Source organism: Lithobates pipiens, unplaced genomic scaffold (assembly GCF_037356315.1).
Source record: "Lithobates pipiens isolate NorthernLeopardFrog02 unplaced genomic scaffold, aLitPip1_a1.2 Scaffold_13, whole genome shotgun sequence".
NCBI lineage: Eukaryota > Metazoa > Chordata > Amphibia > Anura > Ranidae > Lithobates > Lithobates pipiens.
Window position 1 is genome coordinate 381857478 of NW_027507718.1, and position 22141 is coordinate 381879618.

General features: G+C 38.7%; 1 protein-coding gene across 16 annotated transcripts in view; it reads left to right on the forward strand.

Moving 5' to 3' along the window:
- TENM3 (teneurin transmembrane protein 3) overlaps positions 1–22141 on the forward strand; it is a 1601892-nt gene that overhangs the window by 1555520 nt on the left and 24231 nt on the right. For all 16 annotated transcript variants that reach the window (XM_077477263.1, XM_077477264.1, XM_077477253.1 and 13 more), the window contains 3 exons: positions 272–1146; positions 15274–15449; positions 20138–20373. In XM_077477263.1, the coding sequence (XP_077333389.1) occupies positions 272–1146; positions 15274–15449; positions 20138–20373 (1287 nt within the window). The remainder of the gene's footprint in view (positions 1–271; positions 1147–15273; positions 15450–20137; positions 20374–22141) is intronic.

Below are 22141 nucleotides of genomic sequence, written 5' to 3' on the forward strand. Positions count from 1 at the left end.
GAAAAAAAGTTATAAGATAATAGTAGCATATATTTTGTCAGGCAGCAGAGAAGGAAGAAGTGGTTGACTAGAAACCGAAGAGAGTATCTTAAACAGGTGAAACATTTCCCATCATGTACAAGGGATCCTTGCAAACTCTGTGACATCTTTCTTGACATGAAAATACAAAAATGATCCAAGCAATTTATTGAGAAATTCCTAATTTTTAGCTACTAATGTTTAAGTTCATTAAGTTAGATTTTCACAGCCATTGCCATTTTATTTTCTTTAGGTAAGGCTTGAATGGCCCACAGACTTGGCTATTAATCCAATGGATAATTCTATATATGTTCTGGACAACAACGTAGTTTTGCAAATCACTGAAAACAGACAGGTCCGCATTGCTGCAGGAAGACCCATGTATTGCCAAGTACCTGGTGTTGAATATTCCATTGGAAAATATGCAGTCCAAGCAATATTAGAATCTGCTACCGCTATAGCAGTGTCCTATAATGGGGTTCTTTATATCACAGAAACGGATGAGAAGAAAGTCAATCGTATTCGACAGGTAACCACCGATGGAGAAATTTCATTAATTGCTGGCATACCATCAGATTGTGATTGTAAAAACGATGTCAATTGTGACTGTTACCAGAATGGAGATGGCTATGCAAAGGATACTAAACTGAGTGCACCATCCTCTTTAGCTGCTTCACCTGATGGCACCCTGTACATCGCAGACTTGGGGAATATTAGAATCCGGGCTGTTTCCAAAAACAAACCTGTCCTTACTTCAATGAATTATTATGAAGTTGCCTCACCCACTGACCAAGAGCTCTATATTTTTGATGTCAATGGTACTCACCAATACACCATGAGTTTGATTACTGGAGACTATTTATATAACTTCAGCTACAGCAATGAGAATGACATAACTGCAGTTACTGACAGTAATGGAAACACTCTCCGTATTAGGAGGGATCCAAACCGCATGCCAGTGAGAGTCGTTGCACCTGACAATCAAGTGATCTGGTTGACCATTGGTACAAATGGATGTCTGAAAAGCATGACTGCCCAGGGACAGGAATTGGTGTTATTTACCTATCATGGTAACAGTGGACTCCTAGCCACTAAGAGTGATGAAACTGGCTGGACAACATTCTTTGAGTAAGTACTACGCTAGTGGTGTTATTTACTGTTTTATTACTAAGGTTTAAAGTTGAACTGATTCTCATTGAGCATCCATAGTTCTACTGAATTGTGGTTCCCAAATTTTGGAATACAAAAGCTGGGCATTTTTAACCCACATACCTCTCTATTGATGTAGAAGCAAGGAACATAGTTGTAGCAGCGACTAGTGTCAAAGAAGACAAGGGACCTTGCTGTGACCATCCTTACATAAAAACAATTTTTCGTTGCCCAAATTAGTGCCTCAGTTCTTATATACAGTTGCAATACAATAGTCAAAAATACATTTGGGTTATGGCAGAAGGTATACACTGTGACAAAAGAGGGCGTTTGAGCAAGGGGAGAATAACTAGGGCCCACAGTAGTTCTAGTTCTTTGTGCTTGCTTTAGTCCATAGTGCTCAGTTACTCTTAACTATGGCCATGTTTGTGATTGGACATTTGGTAAGCCTATCCCTATTCAATAATTTAGTCAAAATCGGTTGGCTGGCAAAAGATCTCAACTTTGCTTTGTAGGAGCATGAGCTGTGTTTTCTTATTGTACTATAAAACAGAGTTTTAGTGCTGGGCAGTTGCCGGGTTTTTTTGTCATGGGCTTTTACCTGTAGCTTAAAGGACAAAATAGCTTTTTAGCAAAAAAAATAAAAAAGTGAACTAAGTCGAAATATCTTGGCTCTCCCTCCTGAATCCATTGCATACAATGGTCGTGATATCCTGTGCTGCCGTTATAGTTATTCATACACAGTCTCAGAGTATTCCTTATAATGCTCATAATAGCCAATGCTCATTGGTCTGCACAGCCTTGCAAAGTTGATGACCAATGAGAAGTGTGTGTGATGCTTTCTATGGTAAGATGACCCAGAAGAAAAAAGTGCTTCTCTTCTGGTCACATTGACCAAAGAGCAATTGCCACTGTGAGCATAACGATGGATACTCACTCACATGGACCACTACATTGGCACTGGCCTCACAGCTACTATGTGCAATGGGGTTTGGAGGGGTGGTCATGATTTCTGGAGTTAGTTAACCTTTTCATTTTTTTTTTTTTTTTGTTAAAAAGGGAACTTACCCTTTCATAATGAAATCTGTCTGAAATAAATTTGCTTTGTTTAAAGTTCAATCATTGACATTATGATTTTGCACTATTGCTTTTAAGATAGAATTTCAGATGCATGTATTAAAAATACTTTTTTCCTAGCTAATTAGACACATAAAAATGATTCCCTTTCTAGCGTGACAGTATTTAATCAATAAAATAATGACTCGATAATCACATCAAACAGCTAGATGTGAGAAATCAGAGGCACCTTTTTAAATGATAATTTACTATTTTATCTCAATGGGATCCAGAAAAGATTGTGTGCAAAAGAACAAGTCATTCCAGCCATGAAAATGACATAATTGGAAATAGCAGGGGGTTAAGTAAACACATGTGGCATTATAAACTGGAGTGGAATTGATTTTCTTGATTCAGTGCCTTCTTAGTTTAATATCAATAATAAAGTTGATGGAATTCCTCCATGTCTAATTCATGTAGGTAATTAATATGTGTTTTATTATTTTGCATTGATAATATGGTCATTATTAAATCACATTTAATGGGAACCTGTGAGCATAGATACATAGGAACTGTCCTTGCTGACTTATCTAAAAGTGCAGCATCATGTTCTATTGTACAGCTCTTATCTTTACTACCTAGTTAGTTGCTGACTTCAAACAAGCATGTGGCCAGTGATGTCTAAAACATTTTAACTTCCACCCTTTTTTTCATGTTAGTGACTCACCAGGTAGTGAAGCCACGACACATACAGCACCAAAGCCTGCAGTTTTAAAAAAGCTAATTCCAAATGTTAACCTACATATTTCCTGATTAAGAAAAAAAAAACTATTAAAAAACTATATATATATATATATATATATATATATATATATATATATATATATATATATATATATAAATATAAATAATAAATGCTACAATGATGTTGAAACGAGAAGGGACAACGATGAAAGCCAGAGTTGATTCAAGTCTCTCTAAAGTGTTCACTGAAGTGGCAAAAAAAACTATCATTGTGAGATAACTAAAGAGAAAATAGAGAAAAGTAGTTACGTTGCTTAATCTTATTACTGGACAGGGCAATTAAGAAAGTAGTAGTGGGTATATTAAGGTAATGTGTATGTGTTAAGGTTATGTAATCTTTGTCGAACTTTCCAGCACTGCCAAGCCATAATCCAAGCTAAGGTAATCCATAGCTTTATTCTCAAATCTGTAGGGAGACAACATAAAGATATTGGACTTAGGCCGCGTACACACGCAGGGACTGTTCGCTCAACTTTGTCCGCTGAACAGTGTTTCGGCAGACAGTCCGCTCGTGTGTGGGCTTTCAGCGGACAGTTTCAGTGGACAGTCTGCTGAACAAAGTTTTTCGGAAATTCCGAAAAACTGTCCGCTGAAACTTTGAAACTTTCAGCGAACAGTCCCCTCGTGTGTAGGCTTGTTCGTCAAACTAAGTTCCGCGCATGCTCAGAAAGGATTTACACGCCGAAGTTTGCATTGCAGTGTATAGGACGTCGTTTTCTAGTCCCGTCGTACGTGCCGTTCACGTCATCGCGCACGGTTTCAGCGGACTGTTCGTTCGTCGTGTGTGGCCAAGTCCGTCCATGCTAATTTTGAGCGGACTGTCCGCTGAAACTGTTTGACGGACAAAGTTGAGCGAACAGTCCCTGCGTGTGTACGCGGCCTCAGTGTAGGATTGCACTGGAATACATCTCTGTTACTGAGAGATGCAACTGCCTGATGATTGAATTGAGTGCTGCAAATGACATGAATACCAACAAGTGGTTAAATCCCTCAGTAGCAAAGATATTTAATTGCTTGTGCATGCTTAGCCCTATAGTTTGATAAAAAAAATACTTTGTGTAGCAATACTGGCATTAGGTTAAAGTATGCACTGTACTTCCCAAGATGTTGGGTCTGGAGTCTTTGTGTGTTCAAGTCTCCAAAATTTCATATAGAATTTGTTCTATCTCACAACCATAAGTGTACTTTGCAGTGACAAATCAGTACACCTCTGTTGTATACCCTCACTTGTCCTACCAATAAGGAAGGTGTTCTAGCAGCTATGTACATAATTCTTAAAACCGTCTATTTGGACTTGCATAATAAGTACTTTACTAGAAGTAACCAACCAGAGTGTATCTTTCACAGATTAAAGAAACCTGATTGGCTGCTATAACATACTCCTTTGCTTTATTGACTTCTTAAGTGAGCACTTCTGTGTCTCCCCATCATGGCCTCTCCTCGAGTGGTTAACATGTTTATGCCTGAGAGTACTCTGTAATGACATTTCTAGCTTCTATTCACTGGCATGAGACAAGTGAAAAAACGTAGGATATCCCTTGCAAGTGCACATATCTACTATCTCCTGAGAGGTCAGTGCATTGCAGAAGAAATCACAGTTTACGGGCGGCACAGTGGAGTAGTGGGTAGCACTCTCACCTAGCAGTAAAAAGGGTCGCTGATTTGAATCCCAACCACGACACTACCTGCCTGGAGTGTGCATGTTCTCCCTGTGTCTGTGTGGGTTTCCTCCAGGTACTCTGGTTTCCTCCTACACTCCAAAGACATGCTGGTAGGTTAATTGGCTTCTGTCCAAAATTGTCCCTAGCATTTGAATGTGAGTTGGGGACCTTGTATTGTGGGCTCCTTGAGGGTAGGGACCGATGTGAGTGTGCAATGTATGTGTGGAGCGCTGCATAAATAGATGGTGCTATATGGGTACCTTAAATAAATAATAATATAATAGATGAGCATCTTAATGAGACACAATGTACAGGGATAGGGACAATTGTATACACAAATAACTTTCATTTAAATGGATAAAAAGATGTGCATGTAATCTTTCTCCAATAATTCCTTTATTTACAAGGATTTTATTGCTCATTTTGAGACAATGGGACACAGCTCTACATAGGAATCAATCAGCTTCCTGGGATTTTTGGTCAAAGCCTAATTGAACTAGCTGAACTTAGAAGCTGATTTGCTACCATGATTTAGCAGTCTCCAGTTTTAGTAAATTAACCCCAGTGTATGGACTTGCCAAAGGGCTCACCAGTCCTTCCTTTATACCAATGTGGCCAACTGTCCATCCAGAACCACTGGTTTATAGCACAAATGAGACACTTCTCAGCTTGTATAGGGTAATTTTAAACTTGTGAGGTGAATAAGTAGGGTGCCATTGCTGATCTCTACCCTGCCTGTGCCTTCAACGTTTTACAGTTCACTGACTTGGAACACTTGTGTAGATCAGTGGCTACGTGTTTGTTCCATGTTAGTGACTCAGAATGTGCTCAAGGCCAGAGACAGCCAGGTAACTTGAATTCTCAGAAAGGGGTCAGCAATGACCATCACATTCTATACTTCTGTCAATACAGGTTTTATTTAGTGTACTATCTGACTTTAACACACAATGGAAGTTATTTACTAAAGGAAAATCCACTTTGCCCTGCAAGTGCACTTGAAAGTAAAGTTGCTGTAGATCCAAGGGGGACATGCAAGGAAGATAAAAAAACAGCATTTTAGCTTGCACATGATTGGATGATAAAATCAGCAGAGCTTCCACTTATTTCAGATTTACCCCTTAGATTTAGAGCGACTGCACTTTCAAGTGTACTTGCAGTGCAAAGTGGATTTCTTTTAATAAATAACCCCCAATGTATCTTGGATAGCAGTACTTGTTGCCTGGAGTTGCCCTTTAAAGAATGAGATGTTTACATGATCGCAAATTTTGCATTTAACAACATGAAAGAATGCCAGACCAAGGGCAAATCAATTATAGATCAGAGATGTTTCAAAGCCTACCCAGTAATATGTGTATAGACTTGATCATTAGCAACATTTTAATATGTTGCCATCTATACCATATGAGTATAGTAATTATCTGTAATGCTGTTCATTAGTAATACTAAGTATATGGCAAGCTGATAGGCCACATTTTTAATAACCTTGCCAACTAGACTGTCATGCTATTATTCTATTTTGTTTGACATAAAAACTATGGTGTACTTAGTGTTTATTTTTAAGTTGAAATATATAGGAAAATATTTTTTAATATTTTTTTTTTTTCAAAGTTCCTCTGACATGCAAAACATATCTTTTTAATTTGAATGTCAGGGGTGGACCTATGTGTTTACTGGAAAATCATTACATTTTCCTTTTACTTTGAAATATACGTAAATGTGTACTTGAAGTCTATCATGAATCAACAGAACTTCAGCCTTAGACTATTAGAGTTAAAAGAAATGCAATGTTTGTAAATAACCTTCATGAGAAAATCATTAAATAGTATAGTTAAACAGTAAAGAACATTTTTATGTGCCCTTTATGTGTATTCTCAGCAAGGCCATACTAGTTATGAAGTGAGTATTGGATTGGCATTAAAAAAACACCATTTACAGATATAAGAGGAAAGAAGATAAGTTAATCAGTGATTGCAGAGCTATGACTGGTATAGGAAGTTATATAAATTGCCTGCAGTTTACAATGTGTAAGATTGATTTGCTCTTCCTTTCCTAATTAGAGGTACAACTATTCTAGTCGTAGGGGTTGCAGCAACATCTAAATCCACTGGAAAGATGCCTCTTGCTGTAACCCCAGTGATAGATCCTGATGGCCCTCAAAAGTGAGATCACCTAATGCCTGTCTATGTACATTGCATTCTGCAGAAGCTCCTGGTTTTTTATATTATTTTCACAATGTGGATCTAATAACCAAATTACAGTAAGTCCGTCTGGTAAAGCCTAGATGGGTAATTTTTATTCTTGTATCCTGAGATGCCAAGTATCCAAAAAAGTATCTGAAAGTATCTGGTAGAAGAAATGTCATTGTTGTCCATAGATAATCAGTTTCTGAAGCCAGATGACAGCTGAAAGTAACACTAACAGTTCTTCTTCCAGATCATCTCAATTATGAAAAATCAATCCTCTGGATATTATGAGGATTTCTATCAATTGTGGAATGGGTTTAGTTGACAAGCTATTTTACTTGTTTTTAGAAGTGATAAATTTGCGACCCCCCCCCCCCCCCCCGGGTGAAAATAAAAAATAGCACATTTATAGTTTAAAGGTTTATAAGTACTGTATTTTTAAAAGAAAAATGAGCAAAATATGTAGGGCACAAAGTCCCTTTTATAAAATAAATTGTGCCATGTCCACACTTAACCTTTGGCATTCCGAGACATAAAATCATATAATTGTTATGCTTTGTCAAGTAGACATGGTAGGATCAAATTCTGTGACCTTGACCTCCTTTCTTAATAATTGAAGCTATGTAATAACAGAATCTAACTTAATCATAAAGCAACCATGAACTCACTTTCCTACTTGTAAAGCTGTCAAACCACTGGAATGGAATAAAGTAGCTGAGGAAATATTTTAACACATTGCCTTAATAATGTTTCAATTGGTAGTACATTTCTCATTTCTATAACTGATAATTTTACTCAATGAGAGCTTTTTATTAAAAAAACATTTTTAGTTATTTTTGCTTTTAAGAGAGAGTTTTAGTTGCGTTTAATTTTGAAAAACTTAGCTAATAATGAAAAATGTGTATAATAAAACTGTATGAAGTCAGTACATGTATAGATAGTATTCTAAACATGAATTCCCTTATTTTGTTTAAGCCTGTTTATATAAAGGATAGGATCACTTGTATAAAGTGTTTTTGCTATCCCTCTATACCCCTACCACAAACCTCAACTCCCTAGCTGTCTCCTTCATCTGCCACTACATATGCAGTTTGGGAGTCATCTTATCATTATCTGGTGGGCTACAGCATACTGTGTATATGTGTTTTTTTTTTATCTGTAAGCTCTAGTGGAGAAATCATATGCATGCTTAGATGGTGGCGGGTGAAGGAGGTCACTGGCTAATCACTATGACACTGCCAGGGGTGGGCTGACCTTTAAAAATGAGGTCACTGGCTGATCAATGTAACACTGCCAGGGGGGATTGACCTTTAAAAAATGTAGCCCTTGTTGAGAAGAATATGCACTAGGAATGTAGGTAAAGTGCTACCCCGTAGGACCAGTTTACACTAGTGAGTTTGTTTTGTAATTTGGCCACATTAATCTATGTATGTACAGCATTAGTAGAATATATTGAAATAACAACATGGGTCCCCCTTATGCCCCATGGCCGGGCTGTTACAAACCACTATAATTTTAATAAAGATTCTGGGGGATGGACACAAAGGCAATGATCATTGTCATTTGAGCATCATTAAAGGAGATCAGAAATAAAGAATTAGACCACTGTTAACCAGTGCTTCTGTCACTTAAGAACAAGTCGTCTACTTTTTACTTTGTGTGAAAACTAAAAAGTAAACATTTAAAATGCATGGTGAGAGACAAACTAAGTGGTTCCGTTTTTAATTTAGGTATTTCTATATTGCACTAGCCCATAACTCTCCCTTTTCTGTGCAATCCATTGAATTTGGAATGCATCTGCTGTGAGGCTGGAACACGCTTGGAGCTCACTTGGAGCTAAGAACTGCCTGAGAGCCAACAATAAAATTCAAACTTGCCTCAGAATATGAATGTGATTGGTGATGTAGGATGCAGAGAGAGTAGGTTGCACAGCAAAGGCCTTGGAAAGCACACTCCTTCCACCTTCTTAATCCGTTATAGAATTCAGTTTGAGATAAACAAAAGCAACTTTCTGATTTCCACAAAGTTGCTCTGTTTACCAGATTACCCAAGGAACTAAGTGCATAGTTTCATTTGTTTCTTGAAATTGTTCTTTAAAGTAGATATAAATCCTAACTGTATCACATTTAATTGAGTATAATAAATAATTGATCTTTCTCATAAAATTAATCCTTTTTTATCCATTTGATATGTCAATGCTCTTAATCTCCTGCTGCATTTTCAGCTATTTCCTATCTTTAGGCGCTTACTCCAGTGTTGGCTGCAGATCTTTGCTTTCTGTGTCAACAGTGCTCCATGTATGCTGTGGGTATTAGCATTTCTAGCAGCAAAATATATATATATAGGAGCACTCCAACTACATCAGCAGCTAGCACCCAAGGTGATTATACAACCCTTGTAATCAGTATATTTAAACAATGTGCAGCACTTTAACAAGATAATATAACAATGACAAATCTGTATAATACAGCCCAAGAATTATAATAATGTGAACGGTTGTGAATGAGAGCAAAAGTCCATTTAAAGGAAAGTTCTTACAATATATAGTTGGTAGTAGTCCTAAAAGTAGCAGATATTACCGTATAGCATAACATCTATCCATAAGGTGTTACCAGGTGCATAGAGAATGTGAAAGGTGAAATCAAAAATCCATATAGAGAAAAATTCCATAGGTTGGGGGATAATATCCAGAAAACTAGGTAAAAAAAAGCTCACCAACCAGGAGCCCAAAAAGATTTATGTACTGTAATATTTATTGACTTTACAATTTGCAGCAGTATTAAAACATTGTAAAACATAAAACGTGATAATAGACAAAAATGTCGAGGACCTGACAGAAGCAGATAAAGAAGAGATGGCAAGAATACACAGAAGAACTATACAAGAATGATCTGAATGTCCTATGTAACTACGATGATGCAATCACTGACCTTGAATTGGATATCCTGGAGAGTGAAGTCAAGTGGGCCCTAGAAAGCATTGCTAAAAAAAAAAACTAGCAGAAGTGATGGTATCCCAAATGATTTATTTAAAATTCTAAAAGATGATGTTCAAGTCCTGAACTCAATATGTCAACAAATTTGGAAAACTCAACAATGGCCACAGGACTGGAAGAGGTAAATTTACATTCCGATACCAAAGAAAGGCACGCCAAAGAATGTTCAAACTACCATACGATCAAACTCATCTCACATACTAGCAAGGTTATGCTGAAAATTCTGCAAGCTAGGCTTCAGCAGCATGTGAACCGAAAGCTACCACAAGTACAAGCTGGATTTCAAAGAGGCAGAAGGACTAGCGATCAAATTGTCAACATTCGCTGGGTCATGGGGAAAGCAACGGAGTTCCAGAAGAATATCTACTTCTGCTTTATTGATTATAGTAAACCCTTTGATTGTGTGGATCACAACAAGATGTAGTATATACTGAAAGAAATGAAAATACAGACCACCTCACCTGTCTGAAAAATCTGTATGCAAGTCAAGAAGCAACAGTTAGAACAGGACATGGAACAACTGACTGGTTCAAAATTGAGAAAGGAGTGTGGCAAGGATGTATATCATCACCGACTTATTTAATGTATATGCAGTGTACATCATGCGAAATACCAGGATCAACTAATTACAAGCTGGAATTAAGATCTCAGGGAGAAATAACAACCTGAGATAAGCAGACGATACCACACTAATGGCAGAAGGTGAAGAAGAAATAAAGAGTCTCTTAGTGAAGGTGAAAGAGGCAAGCGCAAAAGCTGGCATGAAATTGAATATTAAGAATACTAAGACCATGGCAACTGGTCCCATCACTCCTTGGCAAACGGAAGGAAAACAAATGGAAACAGTGACAGATTTTATCTTCCTGGGCTCAAAGATCATGGCAGACAGTGACTGTAGCCATGAAATTAAGAGACACTTGCTTCTTTGGAGGAAAGCAATGGCAAACCTAGACAACATTATAAAAAGCAGAGACATCACCCTACCGACAAAGTGCAATATAGTCAAAGCTATGGTATTTCCAGTAGTAGGTGAAGGAAAAGGGGGAAGGCACGTGATCTGGTGCTTTGATCAAATTGATACAGTTTATTTATATACAGAATCAAATAAATGCATATAAAAAGTAGCTACATATTCATAAAAACAGGGTTACAAAATATACACGTTACAATTTTAGAAATTGGACATGCCCATGCAAGGGCAAGTGTTTAAAGGTGGCTGAGATGTTTTGAGGGGTTCCCTCTTCATCAAAGCCTTGAAGAACAACAGGAGAAATCTGTACAATATGGTAGACCAACATAAAAGAGGGGCTAGTTGGGAGGTATATCACATAAGTGATGAATTCTCCTTAGCTTTAAAGCTGTCCACATCCCAGCGCTCTATATAACGTAGAGAAATGTGGTTTGTATGTTTTATTGATAGATAGATAGATTTATATATATATATATATATATATATATATATATATATATATATATATATATATATATATATATATATATATATATATATATATAAATCTATCTATCTATCAATAAAACATAAAAACCACATTTCTCTACGTTATATAGAGCGCTGGGATGTGGACAGCTTTAAAGCTAAGGAGAATTCATCACTTATGTGATATACCTCCCAACTAGCCCCTCTTTTATGTTGGTCTACCATATTGTACAGATTTCTCCTGTTGTTCTTCAAGGCTCTGATGAAGAGGGAACCCCTCGAAATATATATATATACATATATATATATGTGTAAACAGTTTCTTAAACATTTATTTATTCATAAAAAATGTTTGAGAATCTGTTTTGAAGTTTCTTACATATAGATTCTTCAAATGATAGCACTTCCTGTTGCATGCTGACAGTAGTAAGGTGCTTCCTCCCAAATGGTAGCATTCTAAGCCTATTGTGTATATTCCTTCAGTTGGCCATTGGGCTGCCTATCTGAAAAGGCAGACCAATGGCTAAATGAAGGAATGTACATAACAAATCAACAACACTGCTGCTAGTTTAGGAGAAGTAACTTAGCATTTTCAGCCTACAACAGGAAGTTCTGTTATGTGTTACCTCCAGGTAAGAAACTTTACAAGAAATATAAAAAAATTACTTTTTGAAGAAAACTATGTGTAATGATGCTAAACATTGTTAAAATAGATGTAGGGTTTACATATAATTTAAAGGTATTCTCAAAAGTAAGCATCAGCTTTGGACTGAGAGTCTTAAAGCATTAGCATGAGGTTGGCCAAAGAGTTATTGTGTCATCTGCTGGACAATATATATTGTAGATCTGTGTTGGCATGGAAAACCCGCCTTTGAATGTATCAGTTTCTAGCACTTGGGAACATATTACCGCAAGTGGTGTAAGAATATAATACAAAATGTTAAACATGTGTTAATATTGAAATGAGCAGTAAACCAATAGTTATAATGTTAATACAGGCTTTTTGAAGGCATTTGTCGTTCGAGAAATAAGCATATGAATTGTTTTTAAATAATTGTAGGCCTCATAGCTGGAAGGCTGTCATTATATTTTTGTCTCGTTGGCTCACAAGCTTTGATTAATTTGCTTGGCTAGATTGACGTTTCTTACCATGTAATTTGTGTTCATCTCATTACTTCTGTTTTGTTCCTTTTTTTTCCACCTAGAATGTTGGCATAGTTTCAGTATAAGGTGAACAGGTGGCAGTAGTTAATACTCTGTAGATTAGATCAATTTGATGAAATTTCGAGGCCTAACTACAAGTCAGGCAAAGGAAACTAGAACTTGAGGCATACTGAAGGTTTCTGAGGACTGATTTGGGAGTAATTACAAACCAGATGTACCTCTCCACAGAATAAATTGGATAATCATTAAAATACATAGATGTAAAGCATGTGTTTTCCTGTTTGCATAATAAAAGCAAGGAGTGTAATAAAACAGTGAAACAGGTGGGTATATGGAAAGAAAACGATGTTTGTTAGCAGAGGAGGACATAAGGTCAAAGAGAAAGATTTTAGAAGTATCAAATAAAAAAAAAAAAAATTATATATATATAAGCTTGTCTCTACACCAGTAGATGTAGCAATTGTGCTTCACACATTCAGCAAAGATGAATAGCGCTTCATGAAGGTTGGATCGGATTTCTCATAAAGCAATTGTAGTCACTGTTCAGAGGGCTCACATGGGTTTGGGGAGCCATAAAGGGTTCCTTATAGTTCACTACAGATATCTTTTCTGCCACAGTTGCAACCAAGGAAAGCACTGTGCTTCAGTGAAATGGAGGCTTACCCAAAATGGCTTCTGGGTGGAGCCCACAATCTGAATACTGAGGAGTTTATTTACCAAAGTAATAGAGAATGTTCACTTAGCAATGTGAAAATTTGCTTCGCTTAGTGCATAAGGTGCAACTTCCATTATCCAGCAAGCAAAGATCCTGTTTTTCCAATTCTCCCACATTTCCTGGCATTCAAACTGAACAAAGAGTTAACTTTTAAAGGAAAAGTTCACCTTTCGTAACATGTTACACCCAGGGTATAACATGTTATGAAAAAATCCGGCCCATGCTCCCTCTGATCCTCTGCTCTGACAGCTAACAACGATCATCTCTCATGTGGCCGAGGGGTGATTACTCATTCACAGTCCTCTATGAATGGAAAACTATATGTCCTGACACCCTTTGTGGCTGTCAGATTGTAGTTTTAAATGAACTACCACAGTGCTGTGGTAGTTCATTGAGTCTTCCTGTCAGATTATATCTGCTTGCCCATACGATTCATGGGCACATAGATACACTGACAGGTCTGCAGGTGACCTCAATGCTTTATAATCTCCAGAAACAAAAAATAATAAATGCACATTTTACCTGCAAAAAATGAATATGGTGAACATTTACTTTGCTCAGTGAATAAATTATACTCCTTTAGTAAATCATGGCCTTCATGTCCACTTTGATAGTTACTCTCTAGCAGCATGCTATGCTGTTTGAGCTTGCCTTTGGGAGGTGCGTATAGCTGTACAACAGTCTGTGGCACAGTAACCTCAATAGAATTGGTGGTTGGGGAGGGGGGGGGGGTAAAATTGCTCACACATTCTATGCATTAAGATAAAAAAACCTTCTGTGTGCCTTTCTATCCAGTGATGTCCACAAGTGTCTCAGCCATCCAAGTTTCTGCCTCCTGCTTGGCATTGTCATTGGCTGTCCTTGCTCTCATGCAAAGTCAGCTATCCAATCGGGAGAGAGGGGTGGGGCCAGGTCAGGCCTCGTGAATGGACACGGAGCTGTGACTCGGCACGGGTGCCTCCATAGCAAGCTGCTTGCTCTGGTGGCACTGAACAGGAGGGAAGGGCCAGGAGCACAGAAGAGTGACCCGAGAACAGGAGGATCCAGGCTGCTCTGTACAAATCCACTGCAACAGCAAAGGGAAGTATAACATGTTTATTATTTTTTAGGACAAAAAACGAGACTTTAGTATCACTTTAAATATGCAGATTTTAGGCGTATTATACCAAAAACTCTACCTCCTATATTTTTTTTTCTCATTAGTTTGCCTTGAAGGACTCATTCACACTAATGACCATGTTATCCCACAGCCACTGGTGTGCACTGTGGCAGGATGTAAAAACACAGCCACAGCCAAAACATGTCCTACTTTGTTCATTGTAGACCACTGCAGCACAGTTGTGTGTACTGACCTCATAGGACTCAAGGCAAATTGTCTTTTCTGTGCATTGGAATGTGTGTTTTGGGCACGATTACCCAGTGTATACCAACATACATGGTGTGAGTAGACCCTTAAGACACCCACAGATATTAGATGATCATACCCAGTCTTGCTATATCTTTTGAATTAGGCAGCATTTTCCACAGACTACCCTGACTTCACCAGACATTATTGATAGACAGACCTTTAAGTATGCAATAAGTGGATTTTGTTTTCTGTCGGGTGACTTTCTCCTGCCATATAAGTATGGAACCAGGTGTGTGTTCTTTGCATGTAGACTTGCACAATCTTATGTGCCAGCATGCACCCCTGTATGAACATCATTTGGGAGAAAGACATTTCAGCAGGTGGTAAGACATCTGCATACTTACTGTGTCTTAAATTAAAGATCCTGTAGCACTGTAAAAGAAAAAGGAATAATCCATTACCGTTTTTATTATTTCATTGTTCTTCCTAATCATACAAATACTGAGATACAAAATTTCTATAATGCATTTTCTCTAAATATGAAGATAAACAACAAATCAAATGCATGCTATAAATTCATGTGAAAAATATGTTTAAACCATAATATTTTTCAGTCAATTTTGTATAAGAATTAATTCAGTTGTTTTGTTTTGGAATGAGAGAGCGTACTTCATTTACAACCTTTTCTTCTTAGAATATTTGCCAAATGTAAACAATGACTGGATAAATTTGTGTGTTCCAGCTACAACAGCGAAGGTCGTCTCACCAATGTAACATTCCCAACGGGTGTTGTCACAAATCTCCATGGAGAAATGGACAAGGCCATCACAGTGGATATAGAGTCATCTAGCAGAGAGGAAGATGTCAGCATTACTTCCAATTTATCTTCTATCGATTCTTTCTACACCATGGTTCAAGGTAAGTGCATGTCATACTTTAAAAGAGAAAGTGACTTTACAATTACTTAGCGTTAGGACTGTGACTACATTAGTGATGCACTTGGGTACCTAAAGAGCTAAGAAGTGAAAGACTAATGAAAGCATAGATTGCCTAAAAACGTGGATTTTGCCCTGCAGCTTTGAAAAAACTGGTTCATTATTTTCTTATTAGCTCACAAGTACGCTGTATGAACGTTAACTGTTCCCTAAAGTGGAAAATTGCTCAAAATCGACTTTGCTGTTTGCCCTTTTGTGTAGGCCAGTGATATCCTGATGTATATTTACCAATGTCGAAAAACTTAACGAAGTACTCTGCTTGTATGTTGTCTTTTTTTATAATCTCTATGCTAAATTCCAGAGTTTTCGAAAAGCAGCGGGACTCACAAAATGATTTATACATAATGGTTAGCAACATTTAGTTGCAGACAGTTTAGCTGCATTATGCCGCGTACACACGATTGAATTGTCCGGTGTACTTAGTCCGCGAAACACATTTCACCGAACAATCCAATCGTGTGTGGGCTTCAGCAGACTTTCTCAGCGTAAAGTCCGGCGGACTTAGAAAGTATATTTGCAGTCCAATCTTGGGTTTCAGCGGACAATACGTTTGTGATTATGCTAGTCCGGTGGACTAAGAATGACGCATGCTCAGAAGCAAGTACGAAAAGGAAGCTATTGGCTACTGGCTATTGAACTTCCTTTTTCTAGTCTCGTCGTACGTGCTGTACGTCATCGCGCTAGCAAACGCCGGACATTGTGTGTCCGTGTGTGGCCAAGTCCGTATGGTAGAAAGTCCTTCTGACTATCTGCCGGATTGTTTGCCGGACTAAGTACGCCGGACAATTCGATCGTGTGTACGTGGCATTAGAAAGTCCTGCATCCAGGGTCGACTATCTACAGCTATCTGCAACTAAATGCACATTCGTTTAGCTGCAGATATCCAGTGCATTTAGCAACAGAAAATTACACACTTCCCCGTTTTCTTCCTAAAATGTGGGTTTTCTTTCTCATGTTGATACTCATGCATTTTCGTTTTAGTATTTATTCTTTGCAGATGAGATCTAACAATAGTTAGTAAGCTGTCAAAGTGGACAGGGACATTTTGGTAAAGTTTTGGTAAAGTTGGTAAAGTTCGGGGTCTGATTTCTTCATACATCAGAACAAAATATCCCCCAGTTAGATGCTTGCTTCCGTTCACCCATTGAATAAAATTCAAAGTACTAACAGCAACTTACAAAGCCATCCACAACTCTGCCCCCCAGCTACATCACTAGCCTGGTCTTACAATATCAACCAAGCTGCTCTCTTCGGTCCTCCCAAGGCCTCCTGCTCTCTACCTCTCTTGTTACCGCCTCCCATGCTCACCTCCAGCATTTCTCCCGAGCTTCTACCATCCTTTGGAACTTCCTACCCCAATCTGTCTGACCATCTCCTAGTCCAGTGATGGCGAACCTTGGCACCCCAGATGTTTTGGAACTACATTTCCCATGATCCTCATGCACTCTGCAGTGTAGTTGAGCATCATGGGAAATGTAGTTTCAAAACATCTGGGGTGCCGAGGTTCGCCATCACTGTCCTAATCTATCCATCTTTAGACAATCCCTGAAAACCCTTGTCTTTAAAGAAGCATATCCTGCTCCTAACTAATACACATTTTTTTACTTTCTCCATCACCTCATCCCCCACAGTTATTACCTTTTGTATCACTTAACCCTCCCTTCTAAATTGTAAGCTCTAATAGGCAGGACGTTCTAATTCCTCATTTACTAAATTGTATTGTAACTGTACTGTCTGCCTTAATTTTGTAAAGCGCTGCACAAACAGTTGGCACTATATAAATCCTGTATAATAATAATGTTAGAGGTTGTACCCATCTTCCCTTCATTTGCATGTTCATCTGCCTCAGGGCTGGTTCACAGCAGAACACAGGTGCATTCTATGCACATTTATGGCACTGCAGGTGACACACTGCCCTTGCGATCTGCATGCGGGTTCCAATTGTTAACAGAACCCCAAAAGCAAATCACAAACCAGTGTGTTTGTGGGCACCAAATCACATGGTACCGCAGTACTATGCAATTTGGTGCTGTGCGTTTTTAAAAGTTAGTGCCCTGCAAGTGAACCAGTCCTTGATCTTCCTCTCTCAAGCAGGCACACAATGGTAAGCAGAAACACAATGATAAGCAATGGTAAGCATCAGCTGTGCAGTCCATTTAAATCACAAAGCTCTATCTAAATAAATAAATAACCAAAAAGTGGAATAGGAAATGCCTAGAGTATAACATACCCCAAAGAATGTAGTATTGAGAGAAAATGCTTGAAAACGCTGATTCACCTAAAAAAATGCTATCTGCAGCTAAATGCAGCTAAATTAGTTTGAAAACCGCACCTATCTGTCAGATACAAACATCCATGTAAATCTAGCCTTAGCCCTGGTTCACATTGATGTGATTTGGCATGCAATTTGACATGTCAAAACGCATGCTAAATTGGCGGCAATTGCCGGAAATGGCACCGCCTGAATTGGTGCGACGCCCCATTTGCAGTGTCGCACCAATTCCCAAAAGTAGTTTCTGTACTACTTTTGCCAATTTCAGGGTGTGACTCACACAAATGTCTCTGAATTCGCCCCCCAAAATCGGGACTGACATACGGTAATGAAATTGCGTGAGTTCATCTGAACTGGCATGATTTCATTCCCGCAGTCAGTGTGAACCAGGGCTTGCTGTAAGATTCTCCTATTTCTTTGAAGTATTTCAAGTCACAGCGTGGATTCTGTTAGACTCAATTCCCACATGCTTTTCATCTGCTACTGTAACACATGTAACTGTTCACATACACAGTAACAGTTAAAGTGTTTATAAACACTAATAATAAACTTCTAGTTGCGTGGTCTGTTAAATATACAATTAAAAGTGTTTTGTAGTACGTGTCTGATAAGGTGCAAAAAATATCTGTTTCTCTTGACAGAAATCTTGTATCTGATTATTACCTGTCTGTTGTCTTGATACAGTAGAGTATGTGAGTTTTGTCATACTAGAACTAGACTACTTGCTGAATGATTAGGTGAAAATAAAGAAACAGAATCAAATGAAAACGAATGCAGCCACCACATCTAAAAGCCAGTGTAAGCTGCAATACATTATCTTTTTGTTTTTGGGTTTAGATATGTTTTAAGATACCAGCAATGCTATATTAGTGAAAGAAAGAAAGAAAAATAATGATTTTCTTCAAAAGGCTAAAGGGGACAGGTGGAAATATCTACGAAATGAAGAGGGAACTGTAAAGACTCAACCTTCTTCAGGAAGGTTATATTTGATTCAGAGATCTAAAGGGCATTTTCTGCATATAGAGGTATATTGTAGAAATGTAGTTTACCACTTGCCTTCCCTGGTGGAAAGAAAAAATTGTGTATTTACTTGTATGATGTGTCTAGCATATTTGCAGCTTTGCGTTGGCCCTTTGCATGTAACATGGGAGACATTTTTTCATTTAGTCTTCAAATTTCTGTAGACACGGCAGTTGCTCCCTCTGTAGGTCCCCAGGTTTTCATTCCTAGACCTCTGCTTTACCAGTTAAGGGTCCACACTATAGCCGAATGATGGCCACAGCGCGGACCTGAATTTCCGGGAGGCTGTCATAGGACGTTCTCCCATTTGCGAGCTCCCTGCGCCTCCCCTGCAGGGCGCACGCGGCTCGTGCTGTGATCACCGAGTCACTGAGACTCGGGTGATCGCCGATCCCGGCCCCTTACCATGTGATTAGCTGTCAGCCAATGACAGCTGATTATGTGTGTAAACAAAAGCTTGGTAATATGCTTTTTTTCTCCTCACGCTGACAGCGTGAGGAGAAAAAAGCCATCACTGGCTTGTGCTCAAGGGACACCGGTCCCGAAGAGGAAGGAGGCACATCTGCCTCCTCCTCTGTGCCTGCAAGTGCCATCTGCCAATGCCCACAGTGCCCACCACTGCCACCCATCAGTGCCCACCACTGCCACCCATCAGTGCCCACCACTGCCACCCATCAGTGCCCATCACTGCCACCCATCTGTGCCCATCAGTGCCACTTCTCAGTGCCCACCAATGCCACCTATCAATGCCCTTCCCTGCCACCCATCAGTGCCACCTCTCAGTGCTGCCTATCAGTGCCCACCAGTGCTGCCCTATCGGTGCCCAAGAGTGCAGCCCATTGGTGCCCAAGAGTGCAGCCCATTGGCCCATTGGTGCCCATGAGTGCAGCCCATTGGTGCCCATGAGTGCAGCCCATCGGTTCCCATCAGTGCAGCCTCATCACCGTACAACAAAGGAGAAAAATTACCTGTTTGCAAAATTGTATATATTTTTAAATTCTGTCTTTTTAAATTTTTTTAACAAAAAAAAAATACAGAGGTGATCAAATAGCACCAAAAGAAAGCTCTATTTTTGGGAAAAAAATGATAAAAATGTAATTTGGGTACAGTGTTGTATGATCGTTCAATTGTCATTCAAAGTGCATCAGCGCTGAAAGCTGAAAATTGGTCTGGACAGGAGGGGGGGGGGGGGGGGGGTTGGGGGTTAAGTGCCCAGTAAGCAAGTGGTTAAAGTTAAGATTTGATTAGGGAATGCATGATGAATGTTGATGCTGTCATTATGCGGCACTTAACCCTTTTCTGTTTGTTTTGGTTTATAGATCAGCTGAGAAATAGCTATCAAGTTGGTTACGATGGTTCTATCAGAATTATCTATGGTAATGGGCTGGATCTGCACTTCCAGACAGAGCCTCACATTCTAGCAGGACCGGCTAATCCAACAGTGACAAAGAGAAACATGACGCTTCCTGGAGAAAATGGGCATAATCTGGTGGAGTGGAGGTTCAGGAAAGAACAACTTCAGGGAAAAATAAATGTGTTCGGGCGAAAGCTCAGAGTAAGTATCACAATTACGCACAAAATTTATGTCTAATTATGTTTTGCCTGCTCTGATGCAGGAACAAGAAAACCTTAAAAATGTTTGTCCAGTATTTTGCATGGACATACAGAACTGCATCTACAACTCTGGATACAATTTTTGCATTTGACTGGGGTATTTTTGTATTTTTCCCCCTTGACTATAATAGACTTTGGGAGAAGCTCTCTATAGACAGTACTTCTGCCAGTTGCCTTTATCTGTGCTTGCCACGACCAGGTCATACATTGCAGCTGATATAGTTGAAAGCCAGCTGTGGCAGTATGCTTCTTGTTAGGCATGAGATTGCCACACCTCCAACATTACCTAAACTATATCAGAGAGTTTGACTTAATGTTGTGAAACTATGAATCTAAAAAAATATTTTTGTAGCCATTAGTGAACTTGCAACAAAGACTATTGAGTACTGTCTGTGATACTTTTTCTTTTTTTATTTGCACTAACATCCAAATTTTCAGAACAGTGTTTCGGGCTATACCCCTTCTAGTACAGCTTGGATCTTAAAGAAGGGGGTATGCCCTTGTCCTAAAAATGTGGATGTTAGTGCAAATAAAAAAAGTATCACAGACAGCAACCAATTGTTTATTTTCAACTCACAGATTACAATTTTATGTGTGATTCAAACAAAAAATAACTATACAATTTACTAATAGTGCTTATAAGACTAGAATACAAAAGGAAGTAGAGTTTAAAACAAGAAAATGGTTGTAGGGATGTTTTGCGTATAAATATTTTTTTTACAAGTCTGAGGTGAGGGAATACATGATAAATAAAATTATTTACTTAACCTAAAAATGTTGTGGCAATAAAACATGGGTAAAACCCATAGATGTTTTAGCTATAGCTACAGTACCTGAACCTAAAGTGTTACTAAGTCCACAACAGTAAAATCAATCTGTATATACATTAAAGCATCTTTGTCATACTTACTGTGGAACCAAAGGGGTTAATCCTCTGCATTGTGTAAAAAAAAAAAAAATCCTCCCCTTCTGTTACTGTCCCCAATCTATCTGTTGATAGAACAGATCCATAGGAGGCAGTCTATACACGCTCAGTTTGGTGTGTATTGGCAGAGAGCTATTTTCTTTTGGGGGGGGGGGGGTGCATGTGATTGGCATAGGACCGATCAGCACTGTCCAGACAGAAAGCCAGGGGTCATGGAGCCTCATAGGACAGTCAGAGGAGAATGAAAACTCCTTCTACAAGCTTTTACCAGTGCTCGGCCATACACTGATGGAAGCTACAAGAAGGAAAAGTTATTTAGAGATTGATATTTACTAAAATAATTTCCATGTTCTGTGTACTGTGGGAGACCAGATATAGTGAATGCAGGGTCCTGGGTTTAGTAACACTAAGCAGTTAGTGACATGCTAGAAAATATGAATATTATCACAATATGCACCTATATTTTTTATGGATATTTTTTATAAAATTGTCCTTTCATCATAAAAAAGCTAAACGTTGGCCAATGATAGATTTCTAATTTCTTGTGTGTAGGTTATAACTCTTATGCCGCGTACACATGACCGGACTTTTCGACGGACTAGGTCCGACGGTCTTTCCGAATGAACGGACTTGGCCCACACAATCACACCAAAGTCCGATGGATTTGAACGTGATGATGTACGACCGGACTAGAATTAGGAAGTTCATAGCCAGTAGCCAATAGCTGCCCTAGCGTCGGTTTTCATCCGTCGGACTAGCATACACAAGAGCGGATTTCTCGATA